The sequence below is a fragment of the Coccinella septempunctata genome, chromosome 3, assembly GCF_907165205.1.
Source record: "Coccinella septempunctata chromosome 3, icCocSept1.1, whole genome shotgun sequence".
Classification (NCBI taxonomy): Eukaryota; Metazoa; Arthropoda; class Insecta; order Coleoptera; family Coccinellidae; genus Coccinella; species Coccinella septempunctata.
Genome location: NC_058191.1, coordinates 34,642,588 through 34,657,645, shown reverse-complemented (window position 1 = coordinate 34,657,645; position 15,058 = coordinate 34,642,588). Strand labels below are relative to the sequence as shown.

At 38.1% G+C, this 15,058-nt stretch overlaps 2 protein-coding genes across 2 annotated transcripts in view; one reads left to right on the top strand and one right to left on the bottom strand.

The window, feature by feature from the left end:
- The window catches only part of LOC123309766 (coiled-coil domain-containing protein 97), a 41,479-nt gene that overhangs the window by 6,264 nt on the left and 20,157 nt on the right, over positions 1–15,058 (top strand). The window lies entirely within an intron of this gene.
- The window catches only part of LOC123309762 (ATP-binding cassette sub-family C member 10), a 41,593-nt gene that overhangs the window by 8,163 nt on the left and 18,372 nt on the right, over positions 1–15,058 (bottom strand). The window contains exons 7-16 of the mRNA XM_044893011.1: positions 9,271–9,539; positions 8,737–9,003; positions 8,532–8,649; positions 7,220–7,378; positions 6,386–6,649; positions 4,278–4,819; positions 3,977–4,109; positions 3,749–3,922; positions 2,554–2,760; positions 14–236 (exon numbers count right to left, since the gene is read on the bottom strand). Of these exons, the coding sequence (XP_044748946.1) occupies positions 14–236; positions 2,554–2,760; positions 3,749–3,922; positions 3,977–4,109; positions 4,278–4,819; positions 6,386–6,649; positions 7,220–7,378; positions 8,532–8,649; positions 8,737–9,003; positions 9,271–9,539 (2,356 nt within the window). The remainder of the gene's footprint in view (positions 1–13; positions 237–2,553; positions 2,761–3,748; positions 3,923–3,976; positions 4,110–4,277; positions 4,820–6,385; positions 6,650–7,219; positions 7,379–8,531; positions 8,650–8,736; positions 9,004–9,270; positions 9,540–15,058) is intronic.

Sequence of the window (15,058 nt, the reverse complement as noted above, 5' to 3'; positions counted from 1 at the left end):
CTCATCAATTTACCTATATCTCAGGACGACTTTATCGAAGTGTATGACTCCTTGATTCGGCCAGCCAAAGGGCGGTTCGCACGAGTGGTGTGTCGTCTCGGGCGGCACTTGAGTGACATATTGATTAACACGCTCCACCGCTATCATCTCCCTCTCCGTTTCCGTGAAGGCGTTGATCACTCCGCCAAGGGAGCCTGTCACAGAAAGTGCGTACGACACCGCCAATCCAATTAACCCTGTAACAAAGAATGAAGAAAGCGTTACAGAAAAGCTTCAATGACTCCTGCGGTAGGGTATGTTTCCGCATCGAGGATGAGTTCACCCTCATCTGAATTCCATCTTGAGTCTGGCTATATCTAGTTTTTTTTGAGGAGAGAAAGCATGGAAAGATTGTATGATATGAAATGTGAAATTTATTCTGGATTAAGAGGAGTTTATACCACAGGACTTTCTTGCAATCTGTATAAGGAGTAAAGAGGGAAAGACTACCAGAATGTGGGTTGTTGCCGGAACACTTGAACGATAAGTCAAAGTTACGGATATTACAATAGCTTCCACTTTCGTAGAAAAGATGGCAGTACTTAACGAACGTCTTTTTTCAATTTCACCAGGATACGAATTGTAGCCAATGGCAAGACTTTTCGAAACATTTCTTCATGTGGAAATTGATAGAAGAGATATGTGCACCTCGGAAAATTGATAACAATCAGGTATATTTGTTCTTCAATGAAAAAATATTTTTATTCTTTTTCCGTTGCATGAATAAAAAAATTTCCGACTTTCCGAAGTGACCAACTGATTCAATTGAATTATAATGAAAACCCCATATAAATTAATGGTTTCTGACGTAAGATATTCATTTCTCTTTTTGAACTGACCACTATAACGGTGTAGGCTCCTCTCAATTCTCTGACATTGAAAATAAACAAAGCGTACAATTCTTGCGAAACAATCAATTGTTGACCTCGAAGTCCTGAGTATTCAATGAAGGTTTATGGGCACCCCAAGTTCTTGTAGTTATATCCTATTTTAACAATTGCCTGTTGAACAGTCCCACACTATAATTGACTTGGGTTTCCGAATTTTTCGATAAGAGTACACAACTACAACTGTATGTGTGTAAAGTTGGACCATCACTTTTCGATTTTCGAAAAAAAATTGTTGTGCTGAATTGTGCTAGCTTTGTGCTGCTTTGTGCCATGGAGGTTTTTCAACTCCATACGATTCCCAAAATATTCCACTAAATGTATGGAATGGGCCAAAAGAAAAAAGTTAGCCCAGCACATTTGTTTTTTGTTCCTATAAATCAGCAGAATAATTTGTGCTACATTTGTACTGACTTGTGCCGAGAATATTTTCTCGAAAATTCGTCGAATTTTCCGGGTAATCGCAGAATTAAAGAGAAAGCTAGCCCAGCACTTATCAAGAACATATGGAAAAAAATTTGCCGTTGAAATTTTCACGAAAGTTTTTCAAGTTTGTCGAAAAATCAAGATTTTGAAAAGAAGTTAGCCGAGCACTTTCGTGTTTTTTGTTGAAAATTTTTTATATACTTGTGCTTCATTTGTGCCGACTTGTTCCTATAGATTTACAGGAAAAGCTCCCAAATTTTTCTCCAAATGGTGGATATTAGGAAAAATCAGTATATTGTTTGAAAATCAGGGTCGTTTGTTGTGCATGGAGGGTTGCCACCCTTAACGGTATGAATATAAGGCTAGTTGTCTATTGATGATCTACTGACTTTTTCTAATATCCACCAAACGAAAAAAAATAAAAGCTTTTTTTGAAAATCTCAACGGCACAAGTCAGCACAAATGTAGCACAACTATATAAAAAGTTTTCAACAAAAAAACACGAAACTGCTGGGCTAACTCTTTATTTTTCGAGAAATTTGCGTGAAAATTTCAACGGCACAAGTTGAAAAACGAAAGTGCTAGATTTTCTAGCTTTTTTCTCAAATTCTCGATTTCCCAGAAAATTCGACTGATTTTCGAGAAAATATTTACGGCACAAGTCATCACAAATGTAGCACAAATTATTCCACTCATTTTTAGAAACAAAAAGCAAAAGTGCTGGGCTAACTTTTTTCTTCATTTTCGATTTTCTGGAACATAAGACGAAATTTCGCAAAAATTCGTTCGGCTCAACTCAGTGCTTCAGTACATAGCACATAGCACAAAATTTTTCAGGGTTAAAAGCCCATTTTTTCCAGAAGGGCTGGGCTAGCCTATTTCATACATTTTGTGGAATATCTTGAGGATCTTTTCATTATTGAAAAAAAATTCAATGGCACAAAGTAGCACAAACCTAGCACAATTCAGAACAAATTTTTTTTTTCCAAAAATCGAAAAGTCCTGGACCAACTTCACACACATTACAAATGTTCAAGCTTTATCAGCAAAAATGAATATCGCTAACCCAAGATACTCCCATTACAACAGAATTTTCCCGCGAAATACCCATTTCTTTTCCATTGTTTCCTACATCACGATTGAATGCCAACGAAAATCCCTGAAAAACAAAAAAGACGACAAAACTAAACGGCTCACTCACCGGGATCAGCCACATCGTAATGGTGCTGGATAACGGCAATGAAGCTTACGCCAGTCACCATGGCCACCCCGATAAATTGAAGTCTTAGCCCGAGCCATCTAGCTGCCGCCTGACTAGAAAATTGAGCCTTGATGTTTTCTTCCAAATTCTCTTCGTTCCCTTTCTTGAACCTCCTGCTGGCTCGCATCGCCCTGATTGTGGACAGCCCTGAAGGTTAAAATGAATTGTTAGTGTGAAATTTTTATCTTCTCTATTTATGATCGTATGAGCTCTTAGTGCTGAGCACCTGTACAATCTAATCGAAACAGAAAAACCCGTTCAAAAGTCCTGTATTCTGAGCAGTTCAATCACAGTATCCTTAAAACAGTCGACTTATTATTTTCGTTTTTGAGTCAATGAGATAGGTCAATGAGATTATCCCAGTGAACAATGGATGACTGGTTGCGGGATACCCTGTATATTGCGTAGACTTAAACTTCAGAAATTCACGTTTTTAACATGTTGCTAAAAAGAAGGATATTTTATTCAAAAAAATTTTAGGCGTGCTGGGGTGTTACATTTTACTCCAGCGCAGAATTTAAGAACAGGGTAGGATGATGTATCAAAGGATCTTGATTGAAGAGTTACCGTTTCATCCAATTTAACTCCCTGATATTCTTTCTCTCCCAACAAATGGTGACTATTCGTAGAAGAGTGAAGGAATAATCAGAAGGACTCATGAAACATTCATCTCGTATTTTTTGGGAAGGATAAGAAACCCTTTATTCGGTTACGTAATTATCCCGTCCTATTCGGGGAATAAAAAGAATCGTTCGAATGAAAACACCCTCAAAATGTACGGTCTACTTATTTCTGCGGTCTTCAATTCACACGGTTAACTGAACATCACAGTTCCTTTGTGTCAGTTGCTTGAAGGAAGGAATAAGGATAACGAGTTGGATGACGATAAGGAGTTTCTTTCGTATACGGAATAATTTGATTAACAGAAATCGCTTCTCTTCAAGATATCATGTCCTGCGCCTTTCTCAGTTATGGTTAAAAATGTGTGTTTTTCCTTCTGGCTACTCTTTGACGATAACGTGCCGCAACTGTGTATGTTGCTCTATACCATAGACTAAAAATTATTAGTCTATATATTATCTATATGCCGCGTCCTTGCTGATGAAATAGTCGTTATATTGACAGATGTCCCTACCCTGAAGAGTTTCATTGAAGTGACTATATAGGGGAGACATCGTTGAGCTAGATATCCTCTTCAATTCCCTGGAAGTTCTCCTGTAACTATACTGCAACCAGTGGTATACAGGAACCAACGGGAACAAGATCAAACATATCCAAGGCAGGCCGTAAATGGTTATTATCACAGTACCTGCAAATATAGTAATTCGTTCAGCACATACTCCAAAGGTACAGATAATCTTACCCATGAGTCCGAAAAACTGGGCAAGAAGAATATTCATGATGAATGGTAGAGAATCATCGATGGTGTAGGTATCACTTGAAAACCTATTCAGAATTCGTCCGACCGGAGAGACATCGAAGAATGTTGATTGAGCCTGAAAAAAAATGACAAAACTCCAACAATCTCACATATTGTTGTGGGCGACATAAATAAAGAAATTTGTTGATTTTTTGTATTCAACATTCGATAAAACCTCCTTCAGTGACCTATGATGATATATGAGCATAGTGAGTAAAGAATCAATTGAAAAAGAAAAACTCACCCTCATTACCGATACAAGAAGCATCTGATGAATCCTTCTAGCCGCAACAATTCCACCGTACGCGAAAAGGAACGCCCTCAGTAACGTGAAGACGCTATTGAAAACAGCCAAAGCCACATAAACCTTCAGATAAAAATCGATGGTCGCGAAATTAGGTTCCTCACTCAGATAAACTTGATACATCAACAAGTTCCCCGAATAATTCGTACTGTTATTCTCACTGTGCGTCGCCGTAACCCACTGCGATAACCACAAATCTGTCATGTTCCTGGAAGTCTGCATTAGGACGATGGAAAGTAATATCGCCAAGACCAAGAGCCAGCCGACAGCTGCCAGATAGGATCTCAACACTCCGAATTCCAAGCTTCCCCTCTGGCTTCTCTCGTTCAGGAGTACGCTGTCGGTGTCTTCTGACTTGCTCTCCATTCTTACACTTGAAAGTAGGGAATTTTCTAGGGTGGATGTTGACTGGGAATCGTCGCTCAGTTCCAGGTCCAGGGGTAGATTGCTGTCGAAATTCCTGAGGACGTGCATAGATTTTCCTGAAACATAGGGAAGTCGATACAGAAAAAGGGAAAACGCTCTCCGCTGTGGGACCTTCTATAACCACTTAGGGATTGGCACAAAACCGAGCAATTTCTTATAGTTTGTGTTGTCAACACTATGCTACGTTTCCGATGCACTAGCGATTCGTTTCAAACGTTTGTTTTGGCCAAACAATGAGATTAACTTGTAATGAATTCCAGTTTTCTGAGAAAATTGGAGTTCATTTTAGTGCATTCCTTTCATTTCACATTTCCGCCTTTGAAAATATTTAATTCTCAAATATTCAGTACATTCATTCCGATTGGCAGAGTAAATGTAAAAAACCGTATATCTGTGTTTAACGTTGTTTTTCTTGCATGCCGTTGAAGATTTTGACGTTTTTCTGATGTTGATATGCGATAAACCGGAGCTGACGACGTTTTTCACTCTTGTCGCATTCTGAATTTTAAGATTTTTAACGGGTGGGGGATTTGACTATAAAAGCAGATTTTCCCCCGCGTCGGCCTCTTTTACTCTTTAGTTTCTTTTTTGTCACTTGACGCTCTTTACTCTCTTTTCTCTTGTCTCTGCGATTGTGTGCCCGACGAGCCGATCAGCGAATTTAGAATAAATTTTGTGTTACGAAGTTAGTGCTCTTAGGAATTAATTTTTAGTTTTCGTTTGTTTTCCGCGAGTGCCTGAAATAAAGGAGGTAGGTCCCCGTCTTTACCGTTCAGTTTCTTTATTAGACCTACACCGGTTACTTCTTTGACACTGCTGTACTGTATCGCTTTCTGTTACCTTTTATCGTACTTTACCCTGTTTCGCGAGTCTGACTTTTCCCTTCGCTATCAGTCATGGTGCGTAAGCCCTTGGGGTAGTGAAGAGAAAGTATCGTCAACCCCCCTGTTCGCGTTTCGCGTCATAAGTGTTGAAATCGAAATCTCTCCTTTTCTATCAGTCATGGTGCGTAAGCCCTTGGGGTAGAGAATAAGAGATACCGCTCGTCGTCAGTGAAATCCCGTAGTTGCGCTAAAAATAGACCTTTTCTTCGCTATTAGTCATGGAGCGTAGCCCTTGGGGAAGCGAATAAAAGTCTGGTTGTGTTTCTTTCATTACTGGAGACATACAATTTATTACATCCCGATACCGTATAGCATGTCATTTCACTTCGCGAGGTCATCCTTAGTATATATAGTAGTTGATTTTTCACTGTACCCGGTATAAACTTTGTAAAGTGCTCGTGATCGGATCGAATTTCCCGAATGTATGTTTGCTGATCGATTCGCTCATATTTCATACCTAGCGAAAAGAATAGCTGGCGCTCGAGATAAGTTTTCTACGAGGAAACCACGTTACAAACTTCATAAACTTTGGTTTTGGCTGTATGTGAGTTTACATGCATGTATTTTCCATTAGCAGCTGTAAAAATGTTCTGAGCTGATAGCTGATTGTTGATAAGTGTTCAATCGAAATAAAGAGTAATTTTGGCGCTTCTGCTAGAATCAATTGAGGTCTACAGCTCAATTCATTTTACCTACATTCATTCAAAAACGAATCGAATCTGCATTTTTCCGACTTACCTTGAAGCTTCACCGCACCGTTCTCCATTAGGATGATCCTATCCGCGTATACCAGATAGTCGACTAGATGGGTACACAGTATGCGGGTCTTATCCTTCAGCATCTTCATGATGCAATGCTGGAATATGTGCCTTGCCACTTTAACGTCCACGGCCGACAGCACGTCGTCCAAGAGATAAACCGATTTGTCTTGATACACCGCCCTTGCTAAGGCGATCCTGGCCTTCTGGCCTCCAGACAACGTCGTTCCGCTGTCGCCGATGCCTGTCATCAAAAAAGTTACGTTATCTTACTTAGGATTGAGCTCTGGAAAATCGTCCATGTCGCGAAAATATGAGAAATACGAATGTCCACTTTTATATATCTCGGGCGGCGCTTTCTAAGCTTCTTGAACATAAAGTGCTCGTCAAAAGTTAGGATATTGATTTCGTGAGAAGTTCAAGATTTTATCTTCAGTATGTATTTCGTTTCCAATAAGATCAAATGGTTCTATGTAATTGAATATCGAATTTTCATTAAGCCAAGTCAAGTTACATTTTATGACAATGCCAATAGAGCCCTGAGGAGTTTCAGGCTGGTCGAATAGAGCTAGGGGTCAATTCATGCAATGTTAGGCAAAATTACTCTTATGGTAGTTATGGTTTTTTGCCAATATTCATCAGAATTAGAAATGGTAGCTACAACGCCATTAGGAACAGTTTTTCGGTGAAAAGGAAGCATTTAAGCTCAGCCTCCTGTCAAAGGCGACTGCACCTTCGAAACCAGCCTGAATATTACCCGATCCTCTTGCAAAACAAGGTTAGAATGAATTGGGACGAGTAAAACCATACCCACCTGTCAGATCTGCAGCAGGAAGCGAATAAATATCGTCGGCAAGTCCGCAAGCGAAGAGCACAGATTTATACCGCTGCTCGTCGAACGTTTTTCCGAACAATATGTTGTCCCTTATCGTCCCTCTCTGTAGCCAGGGCTGCTGGGAAACGAATCCGAAACCTGAGGAAGGCAGACGCATTAATCTTATTCGAAGGATTTCGTTCACTTAGCTATGATTGTAATTCGTCGAAGGGGAAAAAAGATCATGCAGAATTTTTTGGGGGATAAAAACGCAGGTTAAAAGAAGTAAAAGAAGTATTGGCATCATTTGTCTCCTACTAACTGTCGTATTTAACAGATTAGGATATCTCTTGATGTATCAAATTAGGTGTTGGTCCCCCTAGAGCAGTGGCGGATCAACCTAACCTAAGCTAACCTAATTGGGGGCCCAAACGCAAAACAAATTTTTGTTTCTAAATAAATAAGCCATGGTCAGCATATACTCTTTATCTATGAGACGGTCATTCTTTCGGCAACCTCATTAACGGTGTTTAACTACTTCTATTCAGATCGTATTATTTTTTAACATTTGAATCAAAAGGTGTTGGTTCGTATATCTGAATATATAGCTGCCTTTTAGATATACTTTTATTACAATATAAATATAAACAGTCAACATCAAATGAATAACTGAAATAAACGAACATGATTGAATAACTGAAAATTAAATGAATGAAACGAATGAAACCATTCAGTGCCATAAAAAAATGGTGAAACTAGTTAAAAAACGAAAAGAAACCTCAAAAAAGATGAGAAAAAAGTAAATAATACGGAATATTCGGAAAAAATACTGATTATGATTAGAGAACTGTGAAGATATGTATCACAAAGTAATCTTAATGATGAATCTCAGACTGAGATATATCACACTTCACACTGCACTATACTGATGAGGAGGAATAACCCCATAATCGGTCTGAAGTTTGCGTATATATGTTTCAGTCTCTATGAGAATTCATTCGCTGATTCATGATTCATGAATTGAAAAATCGATAGAAGTTCTGCTGTCCTACTTTGAAGTTTCTCTATCACAGAATCATATTTATTTTTTGGACTGATTCAGTTTCACTGAATAGAACTGACCATGTATTTGAATACGCTTGGGAAGAACCATTCCAAAAATTTCAGAAAATCAAGAAAACACTCTATACTTATATCGGAATCTACTTAAATAACCATATGGGGTGAGTTTACTCGTGAAAAACCCTGTATACTGTACTGTGCTACTAAAAATAAATATCTAAAAACAGATCACAACTGAGTTCAAAGTTACCTCCATCAACTTGACTGATTGCTATGTCTCCCTCAGTCATGTTAAGTTCGCCAAGTATTGCAGAAAGAAAAGAGGACTTTCCGCAGCCTACGGTTCCCATAACTCCTATAAATTCTCCCTGTAAATTGAGGCGAAAATGTATTAGATTCATTGGCACCAAATCTACGGTTCTAGATTTATTCATTATGTATTTCTTAACTTTTACCTTTTTTATTTTTATGCTGATATCATGCAACTCAAACAATCGCGGTTCCACTTCTGGCTGTTCTTCTGAAGACTCAGAGAGTTTTCCCTTTCCTCTACCCTTTCCCTTCAACGACTTCCGCTCAGCTTTGGAATGCAATTGATCAATTTCCTCAGAAGTCAAGGACTTTCCCCAGTTAAACGAACCACTCTGCAGTACTATATCGCAATGTCTATTTTCTTCCATAATTTTTTCATCATAGAAATCTTTCAGGTCCACTTCAGTCAACTACAAAACGAATCATGTTAAAAAACAGAATCAATTGAATTAATGCGAAAGTTATAACAGGCTGAATCTTCAGCGAAGTTGAGAAAGAGATATTTTTAGAAAATAATAATGGATACATAATTGTATGAAAGATCAACATTTTTTTAAGCTGATGGATCGCACCTAAAAATCTTTCGCATTAATTGACAAACACCCAATTTATGGAGAGGGTATTTTAGATAATCTCATTCGAAGGATTTGACAGAACGGAATGATGCGTATACGTACGTTCAAAAGTTTTTGGATTCTCTTCATGGATACCCAAGCCTCCGTTAATCCATTCAGAACCCAAGGAAAGGCGTTCAAAGGACTAATGAGCATATTCAATAATGCAATTCCAGTGAAAACTGTGGCGGCAGTGAGCTTATTTCCCATCTGAACGTAAGTCCCGAAGGTAAGGATGGAGATTAAAACTGGTGTGGTGGCCCAGAAGTACACGCATAATGCGTCTAGATATTTTCTGCCCTTCAGATATTTCAATTCTCTTTTTCGCAAACCTAATGAGAAAAGATTATTTCAGTTTTCTTTGGAGTCTTGGCTACAAATTAGAAGAAAAGTGTTACGAACATTTAAATTACAAAATTTATACCTTCTCTAAATCTAAATATCAAGAATGATGATATCAAGTTATAATATACGCCATTTATCACCACAAAAGAGTGTCGCTTCCTGTCGATCAGTGCCGATAGTGAAGTGGTGTTCAGTTAAAAATTCGTCAAGACCGAACGGTTGCGCCGAGATGGATGAAATTCTCAGATTTATAACTAGAAGAATTGCTCTTTCAGAATATGTATCACATTTACATCTGCGGTTACTTTTACTGAGAGATAAACGACTCGTCAAGATGCTGACCTTAGAAAAATCCTGCAAAAACTGGGTTCAGTTAAAAATTCGTTAAGACCGAACGGTTACGCCGAGATGGATGAAATTCTCAGATTTATTATTAGAAGAGTTGGTTTTTCAGAATATGTATCACATTTCCATCTGCGGTTGGTTTTGTTTTGAGATAAACGACTCGCAAGCTGACCTTCGAAAAATCCTGAAAAAGATGGATTCAGTTAAAAATTCGTCAAGACCGAACAGTTGCGCCGAGATGGATAAAATTCTCAGATTTATTACTAGAAGAATTGCTCTTTCAAAATATGTATCACATTTACATCTACGGTTACTTTTACTTGGAGATAAACGACTTTCAAGCTGACCTTCGAAAAATCCTGAAAAATATGGGTTCAGTTAAAAATTCGTTTAGACCGAACGGTTGCGCCGAGATGAATGAAATTCTATGATTTATTATTAGAAGAGTTGTTCTTTCAGAATATGTATCACATTTCCATCAGCGGTTGGTTTTGTTTTGAGAAAAACGACTCGCAAGCTGACCTTCGAAAAATCCTGAAAAAGATGGATTCAGTTATAAATTCTCAAGACCGAACGGTATCGTTTGTCCACTTTTGTTCACTCAATTTTTTTATTTGTCCACCCACAGAACCATAGACATCAATCTTTGAAACTTTCGGAAAGTGTAAAGCTGGAACCTCAAATGCGAATTTTGAAACCAAAATTTCAGGATAGATGGTCCAACGTAGGTCCATGATTGTCCACCTTTTTTTTCATTCATCCAGGCACGGAATGGTGCACAGTACCTGAAGTATTTTGTACTCCATTTTCAATGAAAGAGAGTTTTTGTATAGTGTAGCGCACTAATTTAACTAACCCCGACTCTTCGTACTATTATTATTCAATTCTTGCGTTAATTTTGGGTCGCATCTATGCCAGTCATCAACCCCGTTGATGGTGCAGAGTCAAACGTGAAGCACGTAAAAGGTAGGACCAGATGCCAGAAACCCTGAAAGCATTTCCATCTCCGCCATCGTGTGAAATTTTAATTTGCACCACTCGCAGCCCCTCTCTCCTGGCCTCCGTTACATTTCTTTCCATTGCGACTCTCGTCAGCTATTGAAACCGCAACATCGAGCCACTGATAGCTTAAATACGTCGACGTCTGTTCCTGACAGAGTAGTGCTTTCCCCTTTCAAAGCATCCAAGTTTCGTCGCCACGTCTTTCATCTTCGGCTGCTAATGCACCTTTTGGTATACTTACCTAAATCCTCGTGTTCCGCGACACGCCATTAGCCTAATTAAAATTATCCAATGTGGCGGGTACTGTTCACATCTAGCGTGAAAATTGAACAAAATGGGTTGGGAAATGACTGAAACGAGAGATGCATTTCGAATGTAGCGCTGCTTCGTTCAGGCAGATGATTATTTTCTGCTGCACAATTGCAATGGCATTCTCTATTTTTGGGAAGATGTAAAAGCTGGACTATATCAAATAATCCATTCAGATAAACTAAACCAAAATTATGGAACCGTCCAAAAGATTGAATTTGGACTTAAGGAAGAATAAAAATGGTCCTTACTTCGCTCTCAATGTGCGTTCCAAAAAATTGGTCCTCAAGTAGGCTGTGGAATTTTGAAGGTTACTAGAATCCGAACAATCTGAGCCGATTGGAAAAATTCATAATAAATTCATAATTTTCATACGTTGAAGACTTGAATCTTGAATCTATAGAGATATTATGTTTTTTATTCTTTCAAATGTATAAAAAGCTAAGAAGGTTGTAATTATTTCAGTTATATTGATAAATCGTAGTGGGAAATTTTTAATTTTGAAGTGCTGAAAATGTATCCAAATTTATTCCCTTTGATCCTTGAGACACCATGTATATGGAAACGTGTGGCAATGGAAAAATCATAGTAGATTTAAACATGATACGTACTAAAAACTAAAAGAGCGACCTTTCCAGTGATAAATTTCGACAGTTCATCCACATGACGCAACCGTTCGGTCTTGAGGAAGTTTCCACTGATCCCAACTTTTTGGGAATTTTTCGAAGGTCAGTTTTCGAGTGGTTTTTCTTTCAGGATAAATATAGTAGATCTCACTGTGATACATATTCTGATTAAGTAGTTCTTCTAGTTATAAATCTGAGAAGTTCACTCCTCTCGGCTCAACCGTTCGTTCTTCAGGAAGGTTTAACTGAACCCAACTATTTGGGAATTCCCAATTGGATCAGACAAATATAACAGGAGATATCGCAGATTGAAATTTGCATTTATTGAAAAATGCCATTTCCATAATGAAAATTTAATCGAAGAAAGATAGCCTTTCGAAAATGCTCGCAATACCTAGATTCAGCGTCTTCGAAAACCTATATTTCCATACCAAAATTACAAATATCTGGCCCTGTTTAGGAGAAAATAATTATTTTTGTTTTTCCACTTTTCATTTTCGAGTTGACTTCGACGAGCTCTCTGGAGTGTAATTCTGCATTGAAGCATCGACTGTTTCGTTTTTCAGAATCTTCAGAACAAATTCTATGCACTCCATATCCTAGGATAGTGATGGAACATCTTGATTTTCAGACAGAGTAAAAAATAGGTCATTTTAGGCGGGTCTAACCCCTTGCTCATTTTTGACCCAAAAAATCGAGATTTTCGAAATCGAGTTTTTGTGCTCGGGTGGAAACCTAGGCAACGCTGATTTTATAACCGGAAATCCCAATTGGATCAGACGAATATAACAGGAGATATCGCAGATTGAAAATTGCAATTTTTGAAAAATACCATTTCCAAGATGAAAATCTAAACGAAGGGAGATAGGCTCTCAAAAATGCTCGCAATAGATTCAGCGTGTTCGAAAACCTATATTTCCATACCAAAATTTCACATATCTGGTCCTGTTCAGGAGAAAATAATTTTTTTTGTTTTTCCACTTTTCATTTTCGAGTTGACTTCGACGAGCTCTCTGGAGTGTAATTCTGCATTGAAGCATCGACTGTTTCGTTTTTCAGAATCTTCAGAACAAATTCTATGCACTCCATATCCTAGGATAGTGATGGAACATCTTGATTTTCAGACAGAGTAAAAAATAGGTCATTTTAGGCGGGTCTAACCCCTTGCTCATTTTTGACCCAAAAAATCGAGATTTTCGAAATCGAGTTTTTGTGCTCGGGTGGAAGCCTAGGCAACGCTGATTTTATAACCGGAAATCCCAATTGGATCAGACGAATATAACAGGAGATATCGCAGATTGAAAATTGCAATTTTTGAAAAATACCATTTCCAAGATGAAAATCTAAACGAAGGGAGATAGGCTTTCGAAAATGCTCGCAATAGATTCAGCGTGTACGAAAACCTATATTTCCATACCAAAATTTCAGATATCTGGTCCTGTTCAGGAGAAAATGATTTTTTTTGTTTTTCCACATTCCATTTTCGAGTTGACTTCGAAGAGCTCCCTGGAGTGTAATTCTCTATTGAAGCATCAACTGTTTGCTTTTCTAGAATCTTCGGAACAAATTCCATGCACTCCATATCCTAAGATAGTGATGGAACATCGTGATTTTCAGACAGAGTAGAAAATAGGTCATTTTTAGGGGGTCTAACCCCTTGCTCATTTTTGACCCAAAAAATCGAGATTTTCGAAATCGAGTTTTCGTGCTCGGGTGGAAGCCTAGGCAACGCTGATTATATAACCGGAAATCCCAATTGGATCAGACGAATATAACAGGAGATATCGCAGATTGAAAATTGTAATTTTTGAAAAATGCCATTTCCAAAATGAAAATCTAAACGAAGGGAGATAGGCTTTCGAAAATGCTCGCAATAGATTCAGCGTATTCGAAAACCTATATTTCCATACCAAAATTTCAAATATCTGGCCCTGTTCAGGAGAAAATTATGTTTTTTGTTTTTCCACTTTTCATTTTCGAGTTGACTTCGAAGAGCTCTCTGGAGTGTAATTCTCTATTGAAGCATCAACTGTTTGCTTTTCTAGAATCTTCAGAACAAATTCCATGCACTCCATATACTAGGATAGTGATGGAACATCGTGATTTTCAGACAGAGTAGAAAATAGGTCATTTTTGGGGGGTCTAACCCCTTGCTCATTTTTGACCCAATGAATCGAGATTTTCGAAATCGAGTTTTTGTGCTCGGGTGGAAGCCTAGGCAACGCTGATTATATAACCGGAAATCCCAATTGGATCAGACGAATATAACAGGAGATATCGCAGATTGAAAATTGTAATTTTTGAAAAATGCCATTTCCAAAATGAAAATCTAAACGAAGGGAGATAGGCTTTCGAAAATGCTCGCAATAGATTCAGCGTATTCGAAAACCTATATTTCCATACCAAAATTTCAGATATCTGCTCCTGTTCAGGAGAAAATAATTTTTTTTGTTTTTCCACTTTTCATTTTCGAGTTGACTTCGAAGAGCTCTCTGGAGTGTAATTCTCTATTGAAGCATCAACTGTTTGCTTTTCTAGAATCTTCAGAACAAATTCCATGCACTCCATATACTAGGATAGTGATGGAACATCGTGATTTTCAGACAGAGTAGAAAATAGGTCATTTTTGGGGGGTCTAACCCCTTGCTCATTTTTGACCCAAAAAATCGAGATTTTCGAAATCGAGTTTTTGTGCTCGGGTGGAAGCCTAGGCAACGCTGATTATATAACCGGAAATCCCAATTGGATCAGACGAATATAACAGGAGATATCGCAGATTGAAAATTGTAATTTTTGAAAAATGCCATTTCCAAAATGAAAATCTAAACGAAGGGAGATAGGCTTTCGAAAATGCTCGCAATAGATTCAGCGTATTCGAAAACCTATATTTCCATACCAAAATTCCAGATATCTGGTCCTGTTCAGGAGAAAATAATTTTTTTTGTTTTTCCACTTTTCATTTTCGAGTTGACTTCGAAGAGCTCTCTGGAGTGTAATTCTCTATTGAAGCATCAACTGTTTGCTTTTCTAGAATCTTCGGAACAAATTCCATGCACTCCATATCCTAGGATAGTGATGGAACATCGTGATTTTCAGACAGAGTAGAAAATAGGTCATTTTTGGGGGGTCTAACCCCTTGCTCATTTTTGACCCAAAAAATCGAGATTTTCGAAATCGAGTTTTTGTGCTCGGGTGGAAGCCTAGGCAACGCTGATTATATAACC